Here is a 26,788-nt window from a genome sequence, read left to right on the forward strand (position 1 = left end):
GAGCGGTGTATTGGGGAGGCCCTGTGGATGCAGCGGCTCCAGCGGCCTCCCCTCACGCTTAGCAGAGAGCAGGTCCTCTCCCTGCCTGCTAACGCCGCCCGGCTTTCTGTCGTCTGCCTCAGGCGGCAAAAAAGCTAGGTTCACCTCTGAATGGCCCAGACTAAGGCTCGGTTCACATCTGTGCTCTCATCGCAATTTTCGAAAGGAAACCACACGGACCCCATTATAGTCTATTGGGTCAGCAGGTTTCCAAAGGTAACCGCTTTTTTAATGGACATTAGGTTTCCATTCGGGGCGTCCCCAAGCAGAAACCCGTGCACATCATGAGCTTATCAGCAGGGTGATGGAGATCGGTTTGACCAAAGCATCACTGCTCAACCACTGACTGTCCGGCAACATCACATCAGCCTAAAGTCAATGGGGCCAGACCACAGACTCTCCGATAGATCCCCAAACATAGAGCATAGATTGCAGTTTTATATTCTATTTTTTAAGCCTCTGCAAAGGACTAAATAGGACTTGGAACATCCCTTTAATGGTTTATTTCCTACGTGAAATATGAGAATATTACTGTAAGCATTACTGAGAGTCCGATGCTGGGAACAAAGTTAATCCCTGAAGCACAGAGAGATGCTGTGACATCAACCGAATCCGTAGGGAAGACACATTTATGGGGCTTTTATGCATGATTCATGTGTATTTAGCTGTTAATCCACTGTCACTGTATATATAGTATATATATCCACTAATTATAGACCAGGAATATACATTTATGACAATGCTTGTACTATACTGCACGTATTACCACTGCATAGCAAGATATAAATGATAGTTTGAGTGTTTTTGTAAGAAAGGGACACTAATCCTCAGGTTTAGTGAGCAAAGTTACTAGAAAAAGAGCAAAATTGGATTATGTGTATTGTGGGGAAGTTAGCTCGGTAGAAGCAGTGGTGCGGACCCAAACAAGACAGGGGCACAAAATTTGCAGCAAACTGGTTTATTTCGATAAAACAGAAAAATAAATAAACCTGGACTTCAGGCACAAAATGAACAAAACAAAATACAGCCTTAACTTCAGGCAAAAATGCAAAGCAAAAACAAAATTAAAATCCTGCTTGTCTGAGCAACTAAGATCAGATAACCTAACTATACATGTGGTTTACTTACAAACAAAACAGGAGCAATATAGTCTCATCGAACTCAGGGTTACAGGACAGAACCATACACCTCATGGAACTGCGCTGGAATGGAGGAACTGCAGCCTTTACTGGCCCAGTAATGAGCCAAGGTTCTACACCTGGGCTGAGACCTACTCCAGATCCACCCTGGACCACACATAGGTCATAAACCTGGGACTGATATACCTGGACTCCAGCACTCGGCCTGTCACCTTCTCACACTACATATAAGATGTGATCAAAAACAAGCGACCGATTTCTTCCCGGTGCAGTTGCGACACATATTGACAAATTTCTGCAGGATTATCACCATGTGCAAGTCTATATTAAATAGATTGAATTGAAGTATAGTCTTTAAGAAGATTGTCCCTATAAAATATTAGGATATATATAGGATAACTTAAGATATAAAGTCAGATACATTTTTAACCAATTTCCAAAACCTAGAAATCAATCCAAGTAGGTGAATAATATTATATTGTCTGAGTTAAATTATACGATATAGAATAAACCATCTGGTATTAAGTCAGTTGATACTAGAGTCGTGCGGGGACTGGTTTTCTAATCTATGGAAAGGCATGCCCAGAAAAAAGACATATATAGCCTGACCTGCGAGGATGTGCATGCCATAAGAATATTAATATACCAGAGAAAACCATCAGGAAATCTCTTCAGCAGTAGCTCAGTAATGGGGATCTTGAGATGTTGTTGACCCTTTGCGTCACGGACCATATAGAGAGGATTTTGTCTTGCATTCTAATGTCTGTTCATGAAGTTCACTTCACTAGGGAATAGTACGCTTTCCTTGCACTAGAAGAAATATACTCTTTCCAAGAATTCTTTTGAGCTCAACAGATATATACCGTATATACTCGAGTATAAGCCGAGGCCCCTAATTTTACCACAAAAAACTGGGAAAACTTATTGACTCGAGTATAAGCCAAGGGGGGGAAATGCAGCAACTACTAGAAAATTTCAAAAATTAAAATGGTCGGAGGTTTTGGGTGCAGTAGATGCTGGGGAAGGGGAGGGGGTGTTTTGGTTGTCTGTCTGCCCCTTCCCTGAGCTTGAGGACTAGGATTCTCTCCCCCCCCCCCCCCCCCCGAGTATAATGATCGGCGGACTGGGAGAGGTAAGGCAACGTAAACAACACTGTTACTTACCTCTCCACAATTCTGCCAGGCCTCCTTCCTACTTGTCTGATGTCTCTGACGTCACAGGAACCCGGCCTGCTTCCCGGGTCATGTGACATCCGACGTCATAGAAGAAGGATGGCAGTGGAAAGACAGCGTAGGAGCCGGGGGACAGGTAAGAAACAGTAATTTTTTATGTTTTTATTCCCCTGGGTCTCCGATTATTATACTCTGGGGTCTGAAAAGACCCCAGAGTATAATAATTGTTTATGGGTGTCCACTGTGGGCTATAATACTGTGTGCAGGGGCCACTATGGGACATAATACTGTGTGCAGGGGCCACTATGGGACATAATACTGTGTGCAGGGGCCACTAAGGGACATAATACTGTGTGCAGGGGCCACTAAGGGACATAATACCATGTGCAGGGCTTACTAAGGGACATAATAGAGTGCGGAGGAGGGGATCGGTTGAGATCTTCGGCGTCGGTGTTGGTTGTGGGGGGGCCATGTCAAAAGTTCTCCACGGGGCCCCGCCATTCCTAGTTACGCCACTAGCCAAGGGAGGCTTTTTCAGCACAAAAACTGTGCCGAAAAATTCGGCTTATACTCGAATATCAATTTGCCATGGATCCTACTGAATCACAACGCGGTGGAAAGAAGAGTCAGCCATCTTTGTATGTATTATGGAGGGTGAAGTCTACCTGGTGCGCGCCATTCTAGCACTAAGGGGGCCATACACATTAGTTTGCAAACTCTACACACACATATAGTCATACAGTTTAAAATGTCACCAGGCGAAGGACAAACAATTTTTCTGAGAACGTTCTTTCAAGGGAAAAGACTGTTTGTGAGCTAAAGATCTTTCATCTGAGTATTGCAGGAAAATTTCCCACAGCCAAATTCTTTCTAAGTGATGGCTTATTGTTTAATTTCACTCATTGAACATTCATTATGGTTGAATCTGTGTATTTTCATTATATTTAGTCTAATATGTTATGGGGATCTTGACTTGCCCTTTTGGCACGTCTTGTTCTTGACCATTGAATCATTCATCTGCCAGAATACTGTTTTGGCCACTTTAAAACATGGAGTAGAGGGGTCTCTGCACAGGGGTCCATTCATCTGCCATAATATCATTTTAGGCTAATAAAGTATAAACAGATGCTAAGTGCAAGGAACGCAGGGTAACTTCTAGATGGAGAGGACAAGATCTGAGGAACAGCGGAGGAAGGATAAAAATGTTATTGTTCTACATCTCCACACTATGGTGATCAGGTCACGTAATATGCCTGACCACACAGATGGGATCTTAGGGCAGTTTTGAAGCTGCTGTAGTTGGGGAATTAATTGGATTGTCCAAGGTAAAGCATTCCAGAGCACTGGAGCAGCTCGAGAAAAGACTTGGGATGTTCAGATAACGGAGAAAACAAGTCTAAGGTCAAGGGCAGAACAGAGAGGATGGTTAGGGTGGTGGACAGTGACAAGAGAGGAGATATAGGGGGGTGCATGGATGGATTTGTCAGTCCAAGTGATAATTTTATATTGTATTCTGGATGGATGGGCAACCAATACATCGACTAACACAAGGTAGATGCGTCTGTGTACCAGTATGATAAAAGATGAGCTGCATTCAGGACAGATTGTAGATGGGAGAGTTTAGTAAGAGGAAGCCAAATAGTAGAGAATTGTAATGTACCATGACTACTATGTGAGAGCGTGATCACTGCTACATGGCTCTATGATAATTGGTCTGGGTAGATTTGTCAATGATCACCCAGCAAGCAAATGCTTGTTTATTTGGTTATTTCATCTCTCATGTCACACATCAAATCTTTTGTCAACACTGCATGTAAACTGGAATGGGGTGATGGCGAACAATGAAGCTTTATGGAAGACAAGCAACTGCTTCATCCCCATGTAACACAGTATTGGCCCCATCTACTTTTGCATTGGCTTGTATAATAGGGCCTTTAGATGTTATAACCTGGTTGGGATTTGGGGGTGCATGGAGTAGGTGACTGGCCAGGGCACCATTTGGAAGAGTAATGGAAAGGCGCTGGTCACACGGGAATAGTCAGACTTGCTATGTGACATGTGCCCATTGTAATCCAGCAGAATTTCACTGAGGAGTGAAGAGGTTGACTGAAAAGAACAAGGGTCAGGCGGTATAACTTACAAGAGAGGTGAGGGATGGCGCTGGGGGAGGCATGAACTGGCAACCCTTATGTGGAAGGATAAGAACTGGCCAGCCATTCAGATGGATGGGATGGACTTGGGGCAATAATATGAATGACTGTGACCACTATTATGTTGAACCTCCAATGACCAAGGATGGAGCACATTATGAAAGTTCTGCTTTGGGCACTAAGTGAGCTTGTCCCACCCCTGCGACCTGTTTGGATTACTTCAAACAAAATTGGAGTATTCCCACTTAGTCATCAACAAGCTATCCATCAGTCTCTTCCCTCCAAAGTACCCCTCCAATCTGGCTAAACAGGCAATAATTCAGCAACATACGGTATTTGCCATTTCCCACAGCCAGCTCCTTTTCCTCCGAACAACTGCTTAACATCCTCGTAAAGCTGTCAGCACAGTCCCTACACCGTCTACATGAATTTCTGCACTAAACTATGTTTATATTCAGCCCGTCTCTGCACAATCTTCCCTGACAGACAAAATTAGAAGCTAAAAATTAAAAATTTGATGGAAACCAAATTACCTCATGCAAAAAACAGGCAATTCCGATGACTAGTTCACTGGGAAATGTTGCAAAACATGAAGAGACGGAACAGTCGTCTCACATGCAGTCAGCGGGTGGGATTTATTAATACCCGGGTTTCCTATACCAGGCTTTATCAATCCTTCTACAGGCCTGAGATAAGTCTGAATTATTCGGAGACTCTGGACTCTACATCATATTGGTGCCTCTTTGGAGGTCCTGTGTGCCAGAATAGAAGCCAATGGATGGTGTAGATTTCAGCTATCTCTGGCACCAGTTTTCTGCCGCAGATTATATTATGGCATTTCTGTCCAGGCCTACCTTGATTCCACCCCAAAACATCCATCTTTTCTCAAAATGGACTCACTTATTTGCCACAAAATGGTTGTATCCCAAAAAGTGTGCCACGTTTACATCAGAAAACAACCAAGACCAGAATAGTATGCATTTGCTACTGTATTCTACACCCTTCAGGTCTCTCCATTTTTGTTTCAACTGAGACTTAAAGGGATTCTACCATTAAAAGCTCTTTTTTTGTGTGGATAAGACGTCGGAATAGCCTTTAGAAAGGCTATTCGTCTCTTACCTTTAGATGTGATCTCCGCTGCGCCGTTCCTTAGAAATACTGGTTTTTACCGGTATGTAAATTAGTTCTCTGGCAGCGATGGGGGCGGGCCCCAGTGCTGAAAATGCCATGGGGGCGTCCCCACTGCTGCTCGAGAACACGATGCTGCAACGCCTCTATCTTCGGCTGGATCCTCCCCTTCTCTGTTGTCTTCCTCCTGCGTCACCTCCGACGCCTGCGCAGTTGGCTCTGCCAGTGAGACACCAGCAGAGCCGAGTGTGAGTGCCGGCCGGCGGCCATTTTTGGGAGGCCGCTTTTGCTCTTGTAGTTCAATGCAAGCACTATTAGTTTGGGGACACACAGTGCACACAAGGGGGCATTCACACTACCGTTGGCGACTGTCAGTAGTGTCCATAGCTATTATCTGTTACAAGATTCTAGCAACACACACCTAGATCTCCAGCCAACAAACAACTGTATCAATCAATGTCGCCATAATGAATTTCATCCACATAAAAGGCGACGTCCACAATGAACAGTCACTCATTGGTCAACTGATCGTGGAAACGTCGACACTTCCCTATCCGTAGGACAAAAGGAAGTCTATAAAAGTCAAAAACATATCTTTCTTTGTTTTAATGTTGGATAAAAACCATCAAGGATTTGTCAAAACCTCAGAAATGTGACACTGCCAATTTCAGCCGCGCATGCGCCCGGAGATCCATTTGCAGGTCAGCCACATTGTCATTCAGCGCAGATCATCTGTAGCATTTTTGTGTGCGAAATCCGCAATGAACATGTTATGGATTTTAAGTATCTGTTGCACAAGTTTAGTTTGTTATACCAGTACATGGACAGACTGTATATTCATTCTATTAGAACGTGTAGCGCACGGGCCAGCACGCAACACATTTACTAATTTTGCACGTATGTCTCTGGCTATTGGAATATCCATTGAATTTATGGCAGTAATCCCTATAGGATACGATTATACCATCCTATTCAGGATATCTTCATGTGTCGGAGCAGACTAGGCATAAACATTTCTCAGACTAAACATTATCATCCTTGAAGCTCAAACAACCATGTGACGTATAAAGCATGCAGTATGCCATCTATTGGAAGACCTCCATGTAACGTACAGACTGTCAGATGGAATGGAGGAGGCGTACATGATATACATGCAAGCGTGCTCACGCTTCCCCCATATCTTCACTCATCTTTCATTCTTTCATCACCATCTTTTTACGATTTACTTGCAGGTTATGTTGTCCGACAAGTATTTTCGACTCTTCCACCATCTTTGTCATGTTATAAAATGAGCCATAAATTCCCAGGGCTCCGCATTCACATTGTCAAATTCCCGGGTCATAACGGAGTGTGATACTACAGAGAACTGCAGAATATATTCCCATAGATAAAGTTGTGCACTCGGTAGTAGATTTACATCTCAGAAGCCTGTAAGAATCTATGGCTCATACGGTAAGATTCTGATCAGCGGGGTCGGCATCTAGTAAAACCAGATTCTGCTGCATGGAAGGCGACCGATCATCTGATATGTGTGCAGCAGACGACAAAGTACATTGTACGTAACCATATTGTGAAGTCCAGATGAAGTCGATACAATAAAAAATACTTCAAATTTTTTATTATGATTAGAGATGAGCGAGTACTGTTTGGATCAGCCGATCCGAACAGCACGCTCCATAGAAATGAATGGAAGCACCTGGTACTTCCGCTTTGACGTCGGCCGGCTGCTTAACCCCCCGCGTGCCGGCTACGTCCATTCATTTCTATGCGAGCGTGCTGTTCGGATTGGCTGATCCGAACAGTACTCGCTCATCTCTAATTATGATATTATGCTTTGTTTGTAATATTGCACCTAACATAAGATACGACTTACACACTAGCCGCCATTTTGTGCTAGACAACCTAGTGACATAAGCGTGTATCTCTATCAAAAAAGAACAAGACATGGCCGCACATCCCAACCTTATACATTGATCTAGTGCTTCTCAGCAAATTTTATAATACAGAACATGAGGTTCTTGGGATACATATTGATCAATCTGCATAAGCCCACTAGCCACTTCATGGTGATCTCTTTATAGTGGGTCCCTACTCTACTGGGCGCGGCGCCGCACAGCGACCGCCACAACCGCAACACAGTGACCCAGTGGCCCGGCAATACCCCTGTCACCAGACCAAGCCCCAAGGCTCTGGGTCGCGCCACCAGGGCACAGTGCCCCAGAAGCAACATGACTGGGGCAACATGGTAAGGTGAATTTTTGAGATCTGTTCACACGGTGCGGGGCTGCGTGGTGTCTGCTGCTTCTGTGGCGCTGTGCCTGTGGGGCGGCGCGGCCCAGAGCCTGGGGGCTTGGTCTGGTGACAGGGGTGTTGCCGGCACTGTTCCCAATAGCGTGCACACGTGGGCGGCCACTCACCTATTGCAGCCTCCCTGCTCAGCCAGAATTAATGCACGTGCAGTCAACTCAGATCTGCATCCGGAGGTATGCACTCAGGAGGACAGGCAGCAACCAACGGTGGTTTAATATGGCACCCGCCATATTGCTGTCTGTCCTCCTGAGCCCTGAGTGCTGGGTCGGCCTGTCACTTTCCTCAGCACCAATCTGTGTGTGGGGGAGGGGGTGACTAAGGAAGGATCATTATACTATCTATACACTAGATTAGCGTTTTCTTGTTTACTACTGGTGGTACTGTTTGGCCATCAGGTCGCCCATCATTGGCGAAGCCTTGCCCAACTCACTGGCTGTTCCGCTCAGCAGCTTCCAGGGCTTAGAGGGAACATTGGTTGCCGGGCCGCTGGGTCGCAGTTGTGGTGGTCACTGTATGGCATTGTGCCCAGTAGAGTAGGGACCCACTATAAAGAGGTCGCCGTGAAGTGGCTAGTGGGCTTATACACCTTGATCAATATGTATCCTAAGAACCTCATGTTCGGTATTATAATATTTGCTGAGAAGCCCTAGATCAATGTATAAGGTTGGGATGTGCGGCCATGTCTTTTTCTTTTTTGATGCATAAGCGTGTATCTCTGTTGTTGGGAGGAGGTATCTAAGAGAGTAGGAATGGCTACTAAGATTTGCGCGCTCTCCTTCTCAATATCCCCCTGCTCTGTCTCGGTCATCTATATTTTACAGTTAGCGGTCTGTCCTTCTACACAGAACGGTTCATTTCACTTTATGAGACTCTCATTACGGCGTTACTTGCACGGTTGGTCGATCGCTAATGGCTGGAGATTATTATTTGGTCACTAATAAAAACAAGGTTCATGAGCTAAGAAATATCAGTGTACATTTACTATTGCCGTCTACCAAGACAGGAGAAACCTGGACCCCCGCAGTCACGTGCCAAATACATCTCAGGAACATTAAGCCCATATTTGGTTGGTTTACTTTAGACCATTATTTTCCACCAGAAACTGGAGCAGCAGTAAATCAGGAGATTTCTAGGATTGGAGAAAGTCATTCCCCCTTCTGCAAAAATGCAGCTTTTTTTGCTGCAGATTTTGCTGCTTTTTTTAAGCCAAATCCAAGAATGGCTACAAGATGCATGGGAAATATACATGCACTTATACTTCTACCTTGTGCTCAATCCACTCCTGGTTTTGGCTTTAAAAAAACTGCAACAAAATCTGCAACAAAGTATCTTTGCATTTGTTGCAAACCAGCTACAGATTTGCCTACACAAAGGGGCACATGGTGTCAGAAACCTGGTGCGAGAGCCTTAGAAAATGTGACCCGGGACACACAAAAATAAGCACAACCATAACTTACTGGGAGGGTAAAGAGCTTACCTCCACTGTGTCTTATATAGGAGAGAACCAGCTGGATGATATGGAAGCTAACCACCTGTAAGCTATAGCCTACGTCAGGGTCGCAGGGCCTCAACATCACAACGACTTCCAGGACAAACTTCCAGTCATGTGCAGTAGACCATTCCATTGACAGTGGCCATGTTTGTTAAGGGCAATACCACAAGTTGAAGAACCTCAACAAGTTGTTGCATATTTTATGAGGACCCATATTAACCCCTTCCTGCTGCAGACATTTTTCGTTTTTTGACTCTCCACCTTCCAAAAGCCATAACTTTTTATTCTTCCATTCACAGAGCCATATGAGGGCTACATTTTTGCAGAACAAATATTACTTTGTAATGGTACCAATAAATATTCCGTATGATGTTCTAGAAAGCTGGAAAAAATTTCAAAATGCGGTGGAAATGGAGAAAAACTGAATTTTTTACGGGCTTCCCTGCGCAGCCAAAAGGACATGTCACCTGTATTCTTTATGGGAATACCAAATTCGTAAAGTTTTGTGAAGTTTTTTTTACAATTTTTTGTTTTTGGAAACAGGGAGATCTAACGTGTATGTGTTCAATCTCATATGTACTTTGATATGTGCTCTAGGGTAGAGGTCCTCAACCTTTTTTGTACCAAGGTCCACTATCATGCAAATCAATTTTCCCATGGCCAGGCAGGTGGTGGAGTTTGGGGTCGGGGTTTTCGGTGGTTGCACAGGGGTTAGGGCAACTGGGCAACTCCATGAAGTGCAAATTTAATTATTACATTTACACATTATTACGGTAGATCTCTCTCCATATTATGCATAACTTATTGTTGGTATGGACACCTTCCTTAATAAAAGTATGGATATGGCAGGAGCCCTCAATGGATTAGGGGTGATATGGAAAGAGATCCCTTACTAAAGTTTTGGTAGGAAAGGGTGGCTCATCACTCAGTGGGCACTATTATTGCAATAGTGCCCTAATAGTGCCTCCTATAGGTACCTATAGGGCACCTATACCATAGGTATTACCTTATGGGGTGAACTGTCAGCTGTGGGAGGTACTTTTAGTAATTACTGTAATAGTGCCCCCCTTAGGGAGTGGACTGTTAGCTGTGGGGGGACTTCTAGTAATGAGTGTAATAGTGCCCCCCCACAGCTAATAATATTACCTGTGCATGGGGAAGGCTGTTGGAGTACTGGGCAGCATGGTGGCTCAGTGGTTAGCATTGCAGCCTTGCAGCGCTGGAGTCCTGGGTTCAAATCCTGCCAAGGAAAACACCTATAAGGAGTTTGTATGTTCTCCCCATGTTTGCATGGGTTTCCTCCCACACACCAAAGACATACTGATAGGGACTGTAGATTGTGAGCCCTATATGGGACAGTGTGGAATATGATGGTGCTATACAAGTAAGCATAATAATAATACTGTAATAGTGCCCTAAAAATCCTCCCCGGCACAAAGGTAATGTTATTAACTGGGGTACATTATTACTGTAGTAGTGCCCCCCACAGGTAATATTATCTGTGTGTGTGTGGAGGGGGGCCTTTTATTACCTCTGAGGGGGCATTAATACTGTAATGGAGCCATGGCAGTGCCCCCTCTTAGTCCCCCGCCCCCATGCACACACAATATGCTGTTACTATAAATACAATGACATTATACTTACTTGGTTACTAATGCCACTCCCGGGACTGTACTTGTGCCCAGGATGTGTGTATTTCCTATTCTGCTCCGGATCCATAGTGGCATGTAGACATCCAATGTGCTAGAAAAGGTCCTGGGAGTTACATTAGTAAGCAGGAAGATGGAAACTGATCTGCTACACCAACAGACTACTCTCAAAAACGGGTCCTATAGATACTTGCCATAGACGCAGCATCATCTGATACCTAGTAGCCTACAGAGGTCCCCATCCAAGTGATCCAAGGCCCGGTACTGATCTGTAGCCTGGTCATTGGAGACATCTTATTCTTTTTTTTACTTTTATTTTTAGACCCCTAGAGGTATTGAACCCCAGGGGTTTGATTACTAATTCAATACACTGCAATGCTAATGCATTGCAATGTATTGAGAAATACCTAAGCTACTATTACAGGCTGCCTAGCACAGCCTGTGATGGCCTTGTAATGACAATCTTTGGAGCCTTTAATAAGCTCACAGCTGTCATAGAAACAGATTGACTGGGGCCAGCAACCCACTCCAAAATGGTGGCATGCATGCACTCCAGGAAAGTGGTGCCTTTGTCAGCTTTGACCAAGGCTTTAGGTAGATTAATGCCAGCGCCAGTGCAGTCTTTGCTACTTTGTAAGTCAGAGATCTTCTGGAATTGCTAGACCTTCAAAATACAGTAATACACTACCACTGCATCGAATAAAGTGGTAAATCTGCTGACAGCAGCCTCCTCCACCCCTCCCCTCTCCATAGACTTATGTGTTTAAGGGTAAAGACGGGTAAAAAAGGATAAAATGGGGAAAACACCAAAACACCATAGATATTTAAATGGCAGCCCTAAGAGCTTATGAACAGTACCCCCAAACACTATTTCATGTCCATGATTGTATGGCACAGTATAAATCCCCCTCCCCCAATATGTTTTGCCTCATTAAGACAAGATTTCAGCTTCCAAGTCACTTACTTCTACCATATTTGATCTGCATTGAAGCCGTCCTATAACAAGAATCTATCAGCAGGATCTTTCCCCTAACTTTCATTGACTGGCTAATCATTATCCTTGTTTCACAGCAAGTGCAGGAGTTTCATCCTATAATCACATTGCAACTATATTCTGGAAGGAAAGAATATAATTATAATATTCATTACTTTGTACATGGACATATTTGCAATAAAAATCAAATTGCAAAAACATTGAAATATTGGTGGTATGCACATTGAAGAGTTCAGGGGCCATTTCATTTCCCCATTTCCAGAAATGGATCGTCACTTCTACTCTCCATCCCATTGAACTTACACTCCATGCTTCTTCCTGCGAGATGGCGCTTCCTTCTCTACTGGTTCTGCAGGCGCGCGCTCTTCTCCAAGCACTGTGCGCACTGCTGCCGATAATCCACCTCTACTGCGCAGCTTCCATAGGTGGAACATCGCTGCAGAGAAGAGAGCAGCACTTGGAGAAGAGCGCGCACTGGCAGAAACAGTAAAGAAGGAGCCGTCTCACAGGAAGGTAATTATACCGTACAGTGGCGTAACTAGGAATGGTGGAGCCCCGAGGTGAACTTTTATACTTTTCAGACCCCAGAGTATAATAATCGGAGACCCAGGGGGAGAAAAACATAAAAATAACTCTGTCACTCACCTATCTCCCAAGTAGTCGATCTTCAATGACGTCAGATGTCACATGACCCGGGACGCAGGCCGGGGTCATAAGACGTCAGTCGACTAGGCCGAAGTTTGCACGGATCGTGGAGAGGTAAGTAACAGTGTTTTTTATGTTTCTTACCTCTCCCGGTCCGCCAATCATTATACTCGGGGGTCCGAAAATAATGATAGCAGCGGTAGCGGCTGTCACTGGGCCCCTAATGTCCCAGGCCCTGTGGCAGCTGCCACTGATACTGTATAATGCGGTTGGGCTGAGTAGGTAGGGAAGGGTGGAATAACTAGAGAGATAGGAATCCAAACCATTTAAACAAATGCAGGAGATACCAGGAGCTCCCAGAGACACTCAGAAATCACTCAATACACGGCTAAACGTATATAGGTGCAAGTATTAACCCATTAATAACATTAACAGACATTTAAGAAAAAAACAAAACATTTTTTGTCTGGAAAACCCCTTCAGCCTTTCCCAAACCCCTGTTAAACACTTAAAAAATTAAGCAATGGAAAAACCCCTTTGACTCCTTGTAACCAGCGCCACAACTCCCATGAGGCGACCTGAAGTGAGCGCTTCAGGCGGCGCTATGCAAGGGCCTCAGGGAGGGCGGCATTTTTGGTTACCTAAGCCAGTCTAGGACAAGCTGTCCTGGACTGGCTTAGCACCGAGCGGTGGATTGGGGAGGCCACTAGAGCAGCGCTGCTCCAGTGGCCTCCCCTCACGCTCAGGCAGAGAGCAGGTCGTCTCCATGCCTGCTCTCTGCCTGCGAACGGGGCTAAGCCCCACCCCTGCACTTCATCACGCCCTTCCGCTTTCTGTAGTTCGCCTCAGGCGGCGAAAGGGGCAGGTTCGCCCCTGCTTGTAACCTTCTGTATTAGAAACTTAATACAGGTCATCTATTGGTAAAATCAGTAGATTCATATAGAGCCATACAATGGGGGAGGGGATATAGTCATAGGTGTAAAAAAAAAGAGTGAGAGTTTTAAGAAAAGTGATCACGTGAATGCACATCCATAGACATACTTACTGAATTTTCCAGTAGACTGGTTTGTCATTGCTACCATGATTTCCATCTGGAAGGCAAACTCAGTCTGACTAACCAACTCCTTATATATGTCAGGAACATTAGATTTCAAATTAGATTTGTTTTAAAATTGACAAACTGCCAATTTGGATTAAAGGTGTTTGCCCATGTCAGTTTGTCTGCACTTCCTGGAGAAGATCACATAATATGCAAATGTGTGTACACAAACCACTGAGGGTTAGCTGTGTGTCTACACAGAGAGATAACAGCCCTGGGACCTGATATAAGGCTGCTGCAGGAGCAGTGTAATATAGTACGTGAACATAAATTCATAACAGTCGCGAAGCCAGTGCTACACTATCGAGATCTATGACCACAGCCCTGGTTGACCTCTTATTTTATCATTACAGGATTCTGCGCAGAAACAAGATAAGCAAAATTCAACCAGGGGCATTAACCCAAATGAACAAACTAGTGGATCTGTGAGTATCGCTGTCTAGCATTGCCATAGAACTTGGAAGAATGTGATGTCTTTTCTGTAGGCTACACTCCTCAACATTGAAATTGCAACATAAAGAAGGAAAAGTCTTGGAATTATGGGAATGACAGGATTGAAAGACAAATTCGTGATATGCAATGATAAAAAAATATTAAAAAAACAAGACATTTAAAATATCTCACATCTAACCAGCACCTGCTACTGCCTGGATTTGCATAACCTTGTTGTTTGTCATTCTTGCTGCTGCAATTTCAATGCTGAAGAGTGTGTCTGAAACAAGACATACACATTAGATATCAGACAGCTGTCATAACAGTCATTGAAGTGATGATACACCATTGCAGTGCTGGAGTCCTAGGTTCGGATCCCACCAAAGACAACATCTGCAAAGAGTTTGTATGTTCTCCTTGTATTTCCATGGGCCCACACTCCAAAGACATACTGATATGGAATGTAGATTGTGAGCCCGATATTGGACAGTGAATGTCAACTAGAGATGAGCAAATCAAAGCTGATGAAGTGCAATTCGATCCGAATTTTAGGAAATTTTCAAATTCGCGGCAAATCCAGATTTCCGCACGCTTAGTGGTAACGAATCGCATTTTTTGCTTAAATGGTTTGCTGGACATGATAGGACATGGGGCAAGGAACTCTGGGAATGTGGGATTACCCACAATACCATGCGTGCAGGAAATCAGCAGCCAATCCTATGATGTCACAGCCCTTTAACCCCTTCGCAACCACACATGGCATCAGGAATGGGTGTTAGCTGTAACCAGCGCCGCACCCCCCATGAGGCGACTGCTTCAGGCAGCGCTATGCCAGGGCCCCAGGGAGGGCGGCATTTTTGCTTACCTAAGCCAGTCCAGGACAAGCTGTCCTGGACTGGCTTAGCACCGAGCGGTGGTTTGGGGAGGCCACTGGAGCAGCACTGCTCCAGTGGCCTCCCCTCACGCTCAGGCAGAGAGCAGGTCGTCTCCGTGCCTGCTCTCTGCCTGCGAACGGTGCTAAGCCCCACCCCTGCACTTCATCACGCCCTTCCGCTTTCTGTAGTTCGCCTCAGGCGGCGAAAGGGGCAGGTTCGCCCCTGCTTGTAACCTAGCTGTCCTGGACTGGCTTAGCACCGAGCGGTGGTTTGGGGAGGCCACTGGAGCAGCACTGCTCCAGTGGCCTCCCCTCGCACTCAGGCAGAGAGCAGGTCCTCTCCGTGCCTGCTCTCTGCCAGTGAACGGCGCTAAGCCCCACCCCCTTCGCTTCACCACACCCCATTCACTCCGCCCCCTCCTCCCGGCGGGGGGGGGGGGAGGGGGGCGGCGACTTTCTGTAGTTCGCCTCGGGCGGCGAAAGGGGTAGGTTCACCCCTGGCTGTAACTCACAGCCAACACCTTGCTCCATAACCAGCTCCGATCCGAGGGTTTAACCCCTTGGATGCTGCAATCAAACATGCTACATGTCCCGCTCGGCACCCCCCTCAGTGCCCACATGCATCTTCTGCAGCCTGAGGTCTGACCAGTGACCCCGGGCTGGTAGTAGCCTCCCAGTATCTGGTTAATCCTGCCCAGAAGTGAGAAAGTAGTAATAGGATATAACATATAAACATATACAAGGAGAATATATGGAAATTCATGTACAATGTACAGTTGTTATATGCCAAAAGATTTTAAAGTTTCCGAGCGTCACATCAAATGCAAAAGAAAATAGTAAAATCTGATAATGGCAGTGAACATATTCCATGTGACACTACGCATTATCTGCTAACGCTATCTCATGGGGCACAGCGGCTCGCGGCTGAGACACAGCTGCTACATGGAGACTTATATTTAGGCAATGATCCATGCAAATTGTTGTCCTTCAAAGGAAGAAAAGTCAAACCAGCCAAAGCAGAGACACCTCCTGAAGAAAGTTTTTTTTTAGGGTTTTTGCCCCTCATCAGTAAAGAACAGGGTCGTGGTTGGCTCAGTATAGATGAGAGAGGTATTATTTGTGATAGAAAAGATGAGGCTGTTTTATGGAGACTATTGGCAAAGTTGCTTACTATACCTAAATCCATTGGGACAATAAAAAATGGTTCTAAATTTCAAGAATAAGATTGAAAGTGGAAACAACACAACGTGTAATACTTATGTTTTATCTATCCACAGAGATCTCTCTGTTAATCGAATCGCGGAGCTGCCGCCGTCACTATTCACCAACCTGCCGGAGCTCCAACAGTTGTGAGTATTGTCCATTGGTGAAGGACTTTAAAGAGAACCAGTCAGATGGTCTTCCCACCATAAACTGCCCCATCATGTGCAGGGTGAAGTAGTTCCTGTTCCATTGTTATCCCTCTGTAATCTTTCGGTTGCGGCAAAGGAAAGTTATAAATTAAAAGGGAATGACGTTATCCTGCAGATGATGTGGGCGGTTTATGGTGGAGAAGACACCTGATAGGTTCCCTTTAAGTCTTAGGAGTCACAACAGTAGATGGTTAAGGCTCAATGGCGTAATGGTAAAGCACAGAGCTGTACATGCTATATTGCTTCTGGGTTCTGGTTGTGTTATACAGCCAGGACCCCAGACTAAGTGTAAGAGTAAGTTCAGACGGGTTTTTTGGACTGGAACCTGAAATGGTTCCGGTCCAAAAGATGGGTAGCCGCGACTGAAAGCCGGTGCACTACACCAACATCCAGCCGCGCACTCCGCTCTGGATTAGGCCCAAATGAATGGGCCTAGTCCGGAGGAAGCAGTGTCTTCAGGCCGAATCGTGAGGCAAAACGGCCTGAAGAATGAGCACCCCTGATGAAACTACAAAGCAAAACGCACATCAGGGCGCGTTCACTGGCACTATGTGTACTTGCTAAACTTATAGTCACACTGGGTCATGGTTATTAACTGATTGTGTATTGTAGCATTGTTACTGGTTGTTAATATTGGCTATTTGCCTATTAATTTATATATCACAGTGACATTGGCTACCTATGTCCCCTTTCTGATGTATATTACACTATTGATTATTGTTACCACCAGTGTTATTATTGAAGCATTAGACCCCCCTACTCCATTATACATAGGCACAATCAATATACAATATACTGCAATATATAGGAATTGTTGTACAGTCATCAAGCAATCCCAAGTTTAAATCCCCTTTGTGGAACAGTAAAAAATAAATAAAAGGCAAGTGAAAAAAGCTTTTAAAAACTCAGAAATAAATAAGTAATAAAAAGTTTCCAAAATATTTTCCTATTTAAGAATAAAACAATATAATGGAAAAAATACACTGTTGGCCGGCGTGCCTAGTCACCCAACCCGATGGGATTCAGTTGACAAGTAGTGCACCCAGAGAGAAGGAACAAAGTCCCATCCTTTTTCTCCCACTTCACCTAATCTCAAGGCGGCACGACTTCTGGCCCAAGATTCTGGGCCAGATGGTTCTCCACAGTGTGGAGCCCATGTAGTGTGTTGGCGAAAACCCATTCATGGGCGTGCAGAACCGACCAGCTCAATCATCTGTGTGATGAATCACATAAAAATTAAATAAATAACCCTATGCACAATGAATGTATTTTGGTCCTATAAACTGAGTAATAAAAAGTTATCAAAAAGTTGTGCACACCAGGAAATGGTACCAATAAAAACTACAACTTGCCCAGGCAGTTTTATATACTGCTGGAAAGCCGACAGTGCGCTGAATTAAGCGCACTGTCGGCTTTCCCGATCTGTGCCCCCGGTAAAGCGCTGTTGGTCCCAGTACCGTAGCTCTTTACAGTCAGAAGGGCGTTCCTGACAGTCAGTCAGGAACGTCCTTCTCCACAGCAGCGCCTATAGCGCTGTACAGTGTGAGCGGAGAGGAACACCCCCTCCCTCTGCTCACAGTGCTCGTCCATAGACTACTATTATCAGGAGGGGAGAGAGCGTTCCCCCCTGCTCACACTGTACAGCACGATAGGCGCTGCTGGGCAGAAGGACGTTCCTGACTGACTGTCAGGAACGCCCTTCTGACTGTAAAGAGCTACGGTACCGGGACCAATAGCTCTTTACCCGGGGCACAGATCGGGAAAGCCAATGTCGGCTTTCCAGCAGTATATGGAACTGGCTGTGCCCAATCTGATGAAAGGTCCCCTTTAACTAAATTTGGCTGATAAGGCCTGAGATAAGGAGTCCGTTACCTCTGTATGTAATGCAAGATGACTCAAATCCAGCTCTGCTACATCAGTTTCCACATCAGCTTTATACTGTGGTAATGCATTTACAACCAATCCCTCATTACTAACTGCAAACATAGCAGATAGCAGAGCAAGTGAAACCCCGCCCACCAATGTGCCGAGAAATCCAGGAAGTGAAGAGAGCACAGAGCCCTGAAGGCTGCAGAACAAGAGTTATGGGAATACCCCTTTAAATATGTATCCTAATGCACAAACCCTCATATACACATTTATTCTGTTTATTTTTATAATGTTTCTATTTCATAGGAATATTTCCTTCAACCCTCTGAAGCATATTTCTCAAAATCAATTTGATCTTCTGACCAACCTGCAGTCTCTGTAAGTACCTTGACCTTGCGTGACATTGTAGCGATCCATTTCGGAAGGACAAATCCCTGTCTCCATAGCAACTTAACCCTGCTTGTAAAAGTCATTCATTGTGTCGGTAATGTCACACTATAATGACGAAGGTTCTATGACTATCGACTATTGATATTGTGAAGACTTGTATTCTTTAGTCATGGTGACTTTCGTAGATCAGATGTAACTTAGGTCATTGTAAGAAGAGCGGTAAACATTGGATTGGGGCGCGTCCTCCAAACATAGCGTGTTATTCACCTTATTGGTGGGGTGGCGGACATGAGCACGAGGTGCAATAGGGTAAGAACAATGGTCAGATGTAGGGCAAGCGCGTCCTAAATGACACGATGTGTCATTCACGGAGCAAACAGAACCCAACAATGAGAGATAATTCCATACATAATAGACTGAACAAGCCACACAATAAGGAGATACCTGAAACTGAACGTCTTACAAGTCATGAATAATGGGTAATACAGCACACGAAGGAGCATGACACAGTTTCTCGAGTAAAGCCTTTGTGTATCTCATTGTGCAGCACCATTTTATTCCTTTGAAAGTCTAAATGGGCTTTTGACACAAATGTGATCAGAGTCTTACCAATAATTGAGCATGATGGTGATTTATTACCCATTTTCTTAACAACAGGACCCTTGGTGATGGAGATAACAAGACTTGTTCCTCTTAGTGATTGACTTTATATTAAATTCATATTTGTATATGACTATAATACAGCCAGCTATGAACTTTAAAGGGACATTTATGAAATAAAGTGATATAACTGAGCGTTATAAGATAGATGTAGTCAAAATCTATTGTGATAATAACTTGGATGTGACAGATATCCAATCATGATATATATACAGTACAGACCAAAAGTTTGGCCACACCTTCTCATTCAAAGAGTTTTCTGTATTTTCATGACTTTGAAAATTGTAGATTCACACTGATGGCATCAAAACTATGAAGTAACACATGTGGAATTATATACTTAATAAAAAAAAGTGTGAAACAACTGAAAATCTGTCTTATATTCTCGGTTCTTCACAGTAGCCACCTTTTGCTTTGATTCCTGCTTTGCACACTCTTGGCATTCTCTTCATGAGCTTCAAGAGGTAGTCACCGGAAATGGTCTTCCAACAGTCTTGAAGGTGTTCCCAGAGATGTTTAGCATCTTGTTGGCCCTTTTGGCTTCATTCTGCGTTCCAGCTCACCCCAAACCATCTGGATTGGGTTCAGGTCTGGTGACTGTGGAGGCCAGGTCATCTGGCGTAGCACTCCATCACTCTCCTTCTTGGTCAGATAGCCCTTACACAGCCTGGAGGTGTTTGGGGTCATTGCCCTGTTGAAAAATAAATGATGGTCCAACTAAACGCAAACCGAATGGAATAGCATGCCACTGCAAGATGATGTGGTAGCCATGCTGGTTCAGTATGTCTTCAATTTTGAATAAATCCCCAACAGTGTCACCAGCAAAGCCCCCCCACACCATCACACCTCCTCCTCCATGCTTCACCAGGCATGCAGAGTCCATCTGTTCACCTTTTCTGCGTCGCACAAAGACACGGTGGTTAGAACCAAAGATCTCAAATTTGGACTCATCAGACCAAAGCGCACATTTCCACTGGTCTAATGTCCATTCCTTGTGTTCTTTAGCCCAAACAAGTCTCCTGCTTGTTTCCTGTCCTTAGCAGTGGTTTTCTAGCAGCTATTTTACCATGAAGGCCGGCTGCAGTTAACTTACCAGTTGTTGTAGAGATGTGTCTGCTGCTAGAACTCTGTGTGGCACTGACCTGGTCTCTAATCTGAGCTGCTGTTATCCTGCGATTTCTGAGGCTGGTGACTCGGGTGAACTTATCCTCCACAGCAGAGGTGACTCTTGGTCTTCCTTTCCTGGGACGGTCCTCATGTGAGCCAGTTTCTTGGTAAGTGCTTGATGGTTTTTGCAACTGCACTTGGGGACACTTTCAAAGTTTTCCTAATATTTCGGACTGACTGACCTTCATTTCTTAAAGTAATGTTGGCCACACGGTTTGGTTTACTTAGCTGTTTTTTTCTTGCCATAATACAAATTCTAACAATCTATTCAGTAGGACTATCAGCTGTCTATCCACCTGACTTCTGCACAAAACAACTGATGGTCCCAACCGCATTTATAAGGCAAGAAATCCCACTTATTAAACCTGACAGGGCACACCTGTGAAGTGAAAACCATTTCAGGTGACTACCTCTTGAAGCTCATCAAGAGAATGCCAACAGTGTGCAAAGCAGGAATCAAAGCAAAAGGTGGCTACTTTGAAGAACCGAGAATATAAGACAGATTTTCAGTTGTTTCACACTTTTTTGTTAAGTATATAATTCCACATGTGTTAATTCACCGTTTTGATGCCTTCAGTGTGAATCTACAATCTCCATACTTTTGGTCTGTACTGTATATTATATATTTATCTGCATATAATATACAGTAGATAGACACAGTTAAAAAAAAACAAAAAAAAAAACATTAACATAGATTTCTGTTTTGTTCTTAGAATCATGGAGGGTATAGAGATACCAAACATCCACAACCGCATGTTTTCCAGTCTGGTTAACTTGTCTCATATGTAAGTAAACATAAAAACTATTAGGGAGATTTATGGGCACAGAGACTGATGAGAGTATGGAGCAACAAGGGTTAAATTCTGAATTTAATCATAATGGAATTTAGGAGCTTACTGAATACAGCGTATTCATTGAACTGCAGTATAATACAGTATGCAGAAATAGCCCGAGCTCCCTCTAGTGGTGGCAGCAAGTAGCCAGAATGCTGTCATTTAGTTTTGTGTTCTAGCAGGGGATGTAGAATTTGGATCTCTATAAAGTGACCATACAACAAAGAACTGAAATATTCAAACATGCTTAAAATGGGTTGAAAAAATAAAGATATATTCACAGATCCCGTACTGCTACCATTCCCATACTTACAAGGTCCCTGCTGGTCTCTACTTCCTGTTGTAGGGCTTGTGTTCTCCTGCCAGCTCCCCTCCTCCTCTCTTCTTTGTGCTTATAGGGTACACATATAGGCTCCCTATGCTTCTAATGGGACAGTGTGCACTCTTAAATCCCAGTACGCCAATGAAGTCACTGATACTTGTTACTGATCTTGGCCCGTTCCTGACCTATACACCTCCACTGCTTGTCCTGATAACTTGCTTGTCCCTGAGTACACATAGATTCTGTCTTTTCTGACCACTGGCTTGCATCTGACTACGTCTTTGTCTGACACCTTGGTGGTGTTAATAGTTGCCGCTCCGTCCCCAGGCCAGATGCCACCACCACTTTGAGAGGAGGAGACCTGGTAGTCTACCCATAGAGAAGTCCAGCTCCTTGTACACGGATTAAAAAGTGAATACCACGGAGCTTGCTTAGACAATGCCCTTGGGAGTGGCAAGTCAAAGCAGGTAGATGGCTCAGTGGGTCAATGGGTCCACACCGGCTAAGTGTTAAAATGGCCTGTCTTGACCTCACCCATATGGGTCTCCGCTGCACCTCCTGGTAATCCTGTGTGTTAAAATAGTCCATTTACATTTATGGATATACCCAGCTAAGCCTTGGCACACATTGTGCATCCTTGGTGTCTAAATTTCTTCATGACAGTAACAAGGCTCTCTATAGTAAATGTAACGGTAAGATTATATTCTGTGCATTCCAACCATGTCTTAATTTTTTGACAGATACTTAAAAAAATTCCAGTACTGTAGTCACGCTCCTCATGTGCGCAGCTGCACGCCCAAAACTGATGGCATCTCTTCCTTCGAGAACATGTTAGCGAATATCTTGCTGCGGGTCTTTGTCTGGGTGATGGCCTGTGTCACCTGCTTTGGAAACCTGTTTGTGATCTGCATGAGGTCTTTCATAGTCACGGAGAACTGCCAACATGCCATGTCCATCAAGTCTCTGTGCTGTGAGTTCTCACCAATGTATATTGTCATATATACTGTAGACTCTTCTCTATAAGCCTGTACTGATAGTGATTTCCCCTTGAGGTGTGTAACCTGTGCTGTCACATTCACTATTATTAGCCGTCAAGGGATATAATTAGGAAATTTTTGACTGCTCCCTCCCAGCACCGACCCCGTCCTTCTAGCAGTCAAGTTAATGCAATTTTTAAAGGTGTTTTCCACTAAACGTATGATGTCATGGCCTGTAGAGCATCTGATCAACTGGGGACCCGGGTGGGGGACTCCTGACGACCTTAGTGACCTTTCCGATCAGGAGAACAAAAGTCCCCTGTGTCCTTCGTTCACTTCCATGGAGTTTCCAGGACCATAATCTCCAGAAGGTCCATAGAAGTGAATGGAGCGCCAGTAATGAATGAGCACTGAACCCTCCCATGGAGAATTCAGATGGGAGACACCCATTCTACTGATCGTGGAGGTCCCAATGATTGAGCCGCCACCATTTTTTTTTAATGGAGATTGTGAGCCCCATGTAGGGATCACAATGTATTTTTTTCCCCCTATCAGTATGGGTGGACATCCACGCAAACACAGGGAGAACATACAAACTCCTTGCAGATGTTGTTCCAGGTGAGATTCGAACCCAGGACTCCAGTACTGCAAGGCTGCAGTGCTAACCACTGAGCCACCATGTTGCCACCTAAGCCGCCTCTGACACTTATATACATAGTATAGGGGATAAATGTCTTTAGTGGTACAAGTATTTTAAGAATTGCAATAAATTGGCTGCTCAAGGAGAAGGGATCGGGGACCGATGCCATAGTCAGCGACATTTAAAGATGTTCTTACTGATTGCCCAAATCAGGTGTAGTCGGAGATACATGTGATGTAGACATCAAATACCTGGACTGACTAAGGCTTTTACTCACTGTCACATTCAAGCTGCATGTTAGAGATAGGTCAAGAGTGTGGTCCAAAAAGATAAGACCTTGCCAAAACAAGGAAAGGGATTCAAAAAGATAGCAAGGGTATTGGATGTTTGCGATGGGATTTATTACTTTTTAAGAAATCTGAATTCTTCCTTTCCACAGGTGCAGACTGCCTCATGGGCTTCTACCTCTTCTGCCTCGGTGCATATGATATAAAGTTTCAGGGACAATACAACAAACATGCCCAGGTCTGGATGGAGAGCTCGGAGTGTAAAGTGGTTGGCTCTTTGGCCATGTTGTCCTCGGAAGTCTCCGTTCTTATGCTGACATACATGACACTGGAGAAGTACCTGTGTATCGTCTTTCCATTTAGTCACTTCCGAGCAGGACGCGCACAAACCTTGGGGACACTTGCCGCCATTTGGGGCCTCGGCTTCTTCATCACCATCATTCCTTTCTTCAGCTACGACACATTTGGGAATTTCTACGGAAGAAACGGCGTGTGCTTCCCACTACAGTCAGACAGTACCGAAAAATCTGGAGCTCGGGGATACTCTGTCAGTATATTCCTAGGTAAGATAGAATATAGTGTTTCATGATACGTGAAAAACTGCGCTGCATCTTAGTATTATGTCATGATTGGTCGCTAATGGGTATGACCATGGATGTAGGAACTTTCTATGGTCCAATGCTTGCAGTGAATGTACAAGGAGATAACCCAGACACAATAAGGAAATCATGGCTGGGGTCAAGAATCAAAGAAGCTTTATTGGCACGTCCGAATAGATATTTGGCATTGCCAAAGCAAGGGGAGGGGGGGGGAGACATAGGGTGGATGATTTGGGGTATAACAGTCCATAGGGTATCATCTTCACCTCATTCGGTGGCCAATGGACACATGTTGTGCAGCGATCTCCACAGTCAACTTCTCTTCTCCCAGTAGGATGTAGAGTTACAGAATACAGAAAGTTCCTGCATTCATATTTAAGCTTCCCCTGCATTTCCTCCTGGGCTAAGCAGGTGACATTTAATGGAGAAGTTACATTATCTCTCGTCAAGTCACCCATCATTGCATTTCCCTATGGAGAACTGAAAGCAATTTGCGAACACGTTTTAGGGACATTAAGATTCCAATATTGCGTGGAGTGAGCGCCATCTACTGATAAACTCAGCTACTGTAAAATAATTTTGAGATATAGGCAGGGCCCCCTGTTGGTGTTTCCTCTAGAGCTGGTCATGCACATTAGACTTTAGTTGGCCAAAATGGAGAAAAAAAATTATAAATATACCACTCATGATGGCTTCCAAAAATAGATCAACCATGTTGGAAATTCATCTGATTGCAAAATTAAGACTGTTTAGAATGATCTGCCAATCATTGCCCAACATTAACAGCCTCCATGTATTTTTTTTTTTTTTTTTTTACTATATTGCCCCTCACCACCAGTTGATTCGTTGATGGTGGGCTCATTCATCCAAATAATACCACCATCAATCAAATGGCTGCATCATGGCCACCCAAAATCGAAGGTGTATGGCCAGTTTTAGGCTGGGACAAACAGGATTGCACTGATCCGCAGACATATGAATGTTGAAATGAGAAAATTTGGGGGTGTAGCCTTAGCAGTCTACCTTAGCAATTAGAATTGTGAGACTTCGGAATGTGCCATTCCGTGAACATTAGTAGCCACTAGAGATGAGCGAACACTAAAATGTTCGAGGTTCGAAATTCGATTCGAACAGCCGCTCAATGTTCGTGTGTTCGAACGGGTTTCGAACCCCATTATAGTCTATGGGGAACAGATACTCGTTAAGGGGGAAACCCAAATCCGTGTCTGGAGGGTCACCAAGTCCACTATGACACCCCAGGAAATGATGCCAACACCTCTGGAATGACACTGGGACAGCAGGGGAAGCATGTCTGGGGGCATCTAACACACCAAAGACCCTCTATTACCCCAACATCACTGCCTAACAACTACACACTTTCCACATTCAAAAAAACCTCTATCAAAGTGGGAAAATACCTGGAAACCTTCTTTACTCCCCAAATGGATGGACACAAACCCCAATTTAAGCTCAACAAACAGTAACAACCACCCCTTTAAATCACGTTCCCCATGACAACCACAAATGGAATAGGCAATGGGAATTCCAAAAGCCCTCACCCTTAACTGTCATTTTGAGTGTGTGTGTGTGTGTGTGTGTGTGTGTGTGTGTGTGTGTGTGTGTGTGTGTGTGTGTGTGATGTGGTAAGACCTTCCAAAATTCACTTTTCTAGCCCTTAACATGAGCCCTTCCAAACAAAGTTACATGACCTTAAGCTGAGCTACCAGCAGAGATTGAGGCCCTTGACATGAGTAGAGCCTTGCACCAGCAGTGTTTTTGGCACTTAGGGTGAGTTGAGCCTTGTACCAGCGTGTGTCCCTTAACATCAGGCGGGCCCTAAGTTCTGCGCTTTGCACAAAAGTTCCACATTAACTAGGCTGAATGGTACAAAGATTAGTAGGCCCGAGAACCAGGAACAGGTCTTGCAATGGCTGTCGGATAACGCTTAAAGCACATTGTCCACCAGCCAGTCAGCCTCTACCTCCTCTTACCCAACAGTCTTGTCCTCCTTCCACCCAAAATTCCCAATCTTCTCAGAACAATAACCCCAACTGTCCCTGCTCCCCAGAGCTGTTCTCCCTTCCTTTGACTGTACCGCAACCTGCCCCTCCATTTCGCGATTCCACGGACCTAACAGACGAGTATCTGTGTCCAGATGCTCAAACACTAGAGTCTCCTCCATTCCATCTCCGGTCGATTTGGTGGCGGATGACCAGCAACCCACCCTCATCGACGACGATGAGACGCAGTTGCTGTCAGGGCAGCCAGTTGACATGCGCATTGTGCAGGAGGAGGAGGCGAGACAGGAGTTGGAAGAGGAGGTGGTGGACGACGAGGACACCGACCCCACCTGGACAAGGCAGATGTCAAGCTGGGAAAGTAGTGTGGATGTTGAGGCAGGTGCAGCACCAAAAAGGGTAGCTAGAGGCAGAGACATGTCCAGAGGCAGAGGTCAGCTGCTTTGCCGAAGCCAGGCCAGACCCGGAATGTCCGAAGATGTTCCCTTTTG

General features: G+C 44.7%; 1 protein-coding gene across 1 annotated transcript in view; it reads left to right on the forward strand.

The window, feature by feature from the left end:
* Positions 1–26,788, forward strand: part of LOC142184689 (relaxin receptor 1-like) — a 75,056-nt gene that overhangs the window by 35,190 nt on the left and 13,078 nt on the right. The window contains exons 11-16 of the mRNA XM_075259744.1: positions 14,171–14,242; positions 16,401–16,472; positions 18,711–18,782; positions 21,335–21,406; positions 22,517–22,746; positions 23,833–24,243. Coding sequence (XP_075115845.1) covers positions 14,171–14,242; positions 16,401–16,472; positions 18,711–18,782; positions 21,335–21,406; positions 22,517–22,746; positions 23,833–24,243 — 929 coding nt within the window. The remainder of the gene's footprint in view (positions 1–14,170; positions 14,243–16,400; positions 16,473–18,710; positions 18,783–21,334; positions 21,407–22,516; positions 22,747–23,832; positions 24,244–26,788) is intronic.

Source organism: Leptodactylus fuscus, chromosome 11 (assembly GCF_031893055.1).
Source record: "Leptodactylus fuscus isolate aLepFus1 chromosome 11, aLepFus1.hap2, whole genome shotgun sequence".
Classification (NCBI taxonomy): Eukaryota; Metazoa; Chordata; class Amphibia; order Anura; family Leptodactylidae; genus Leptodactylus; species Leptodactylus fuscus.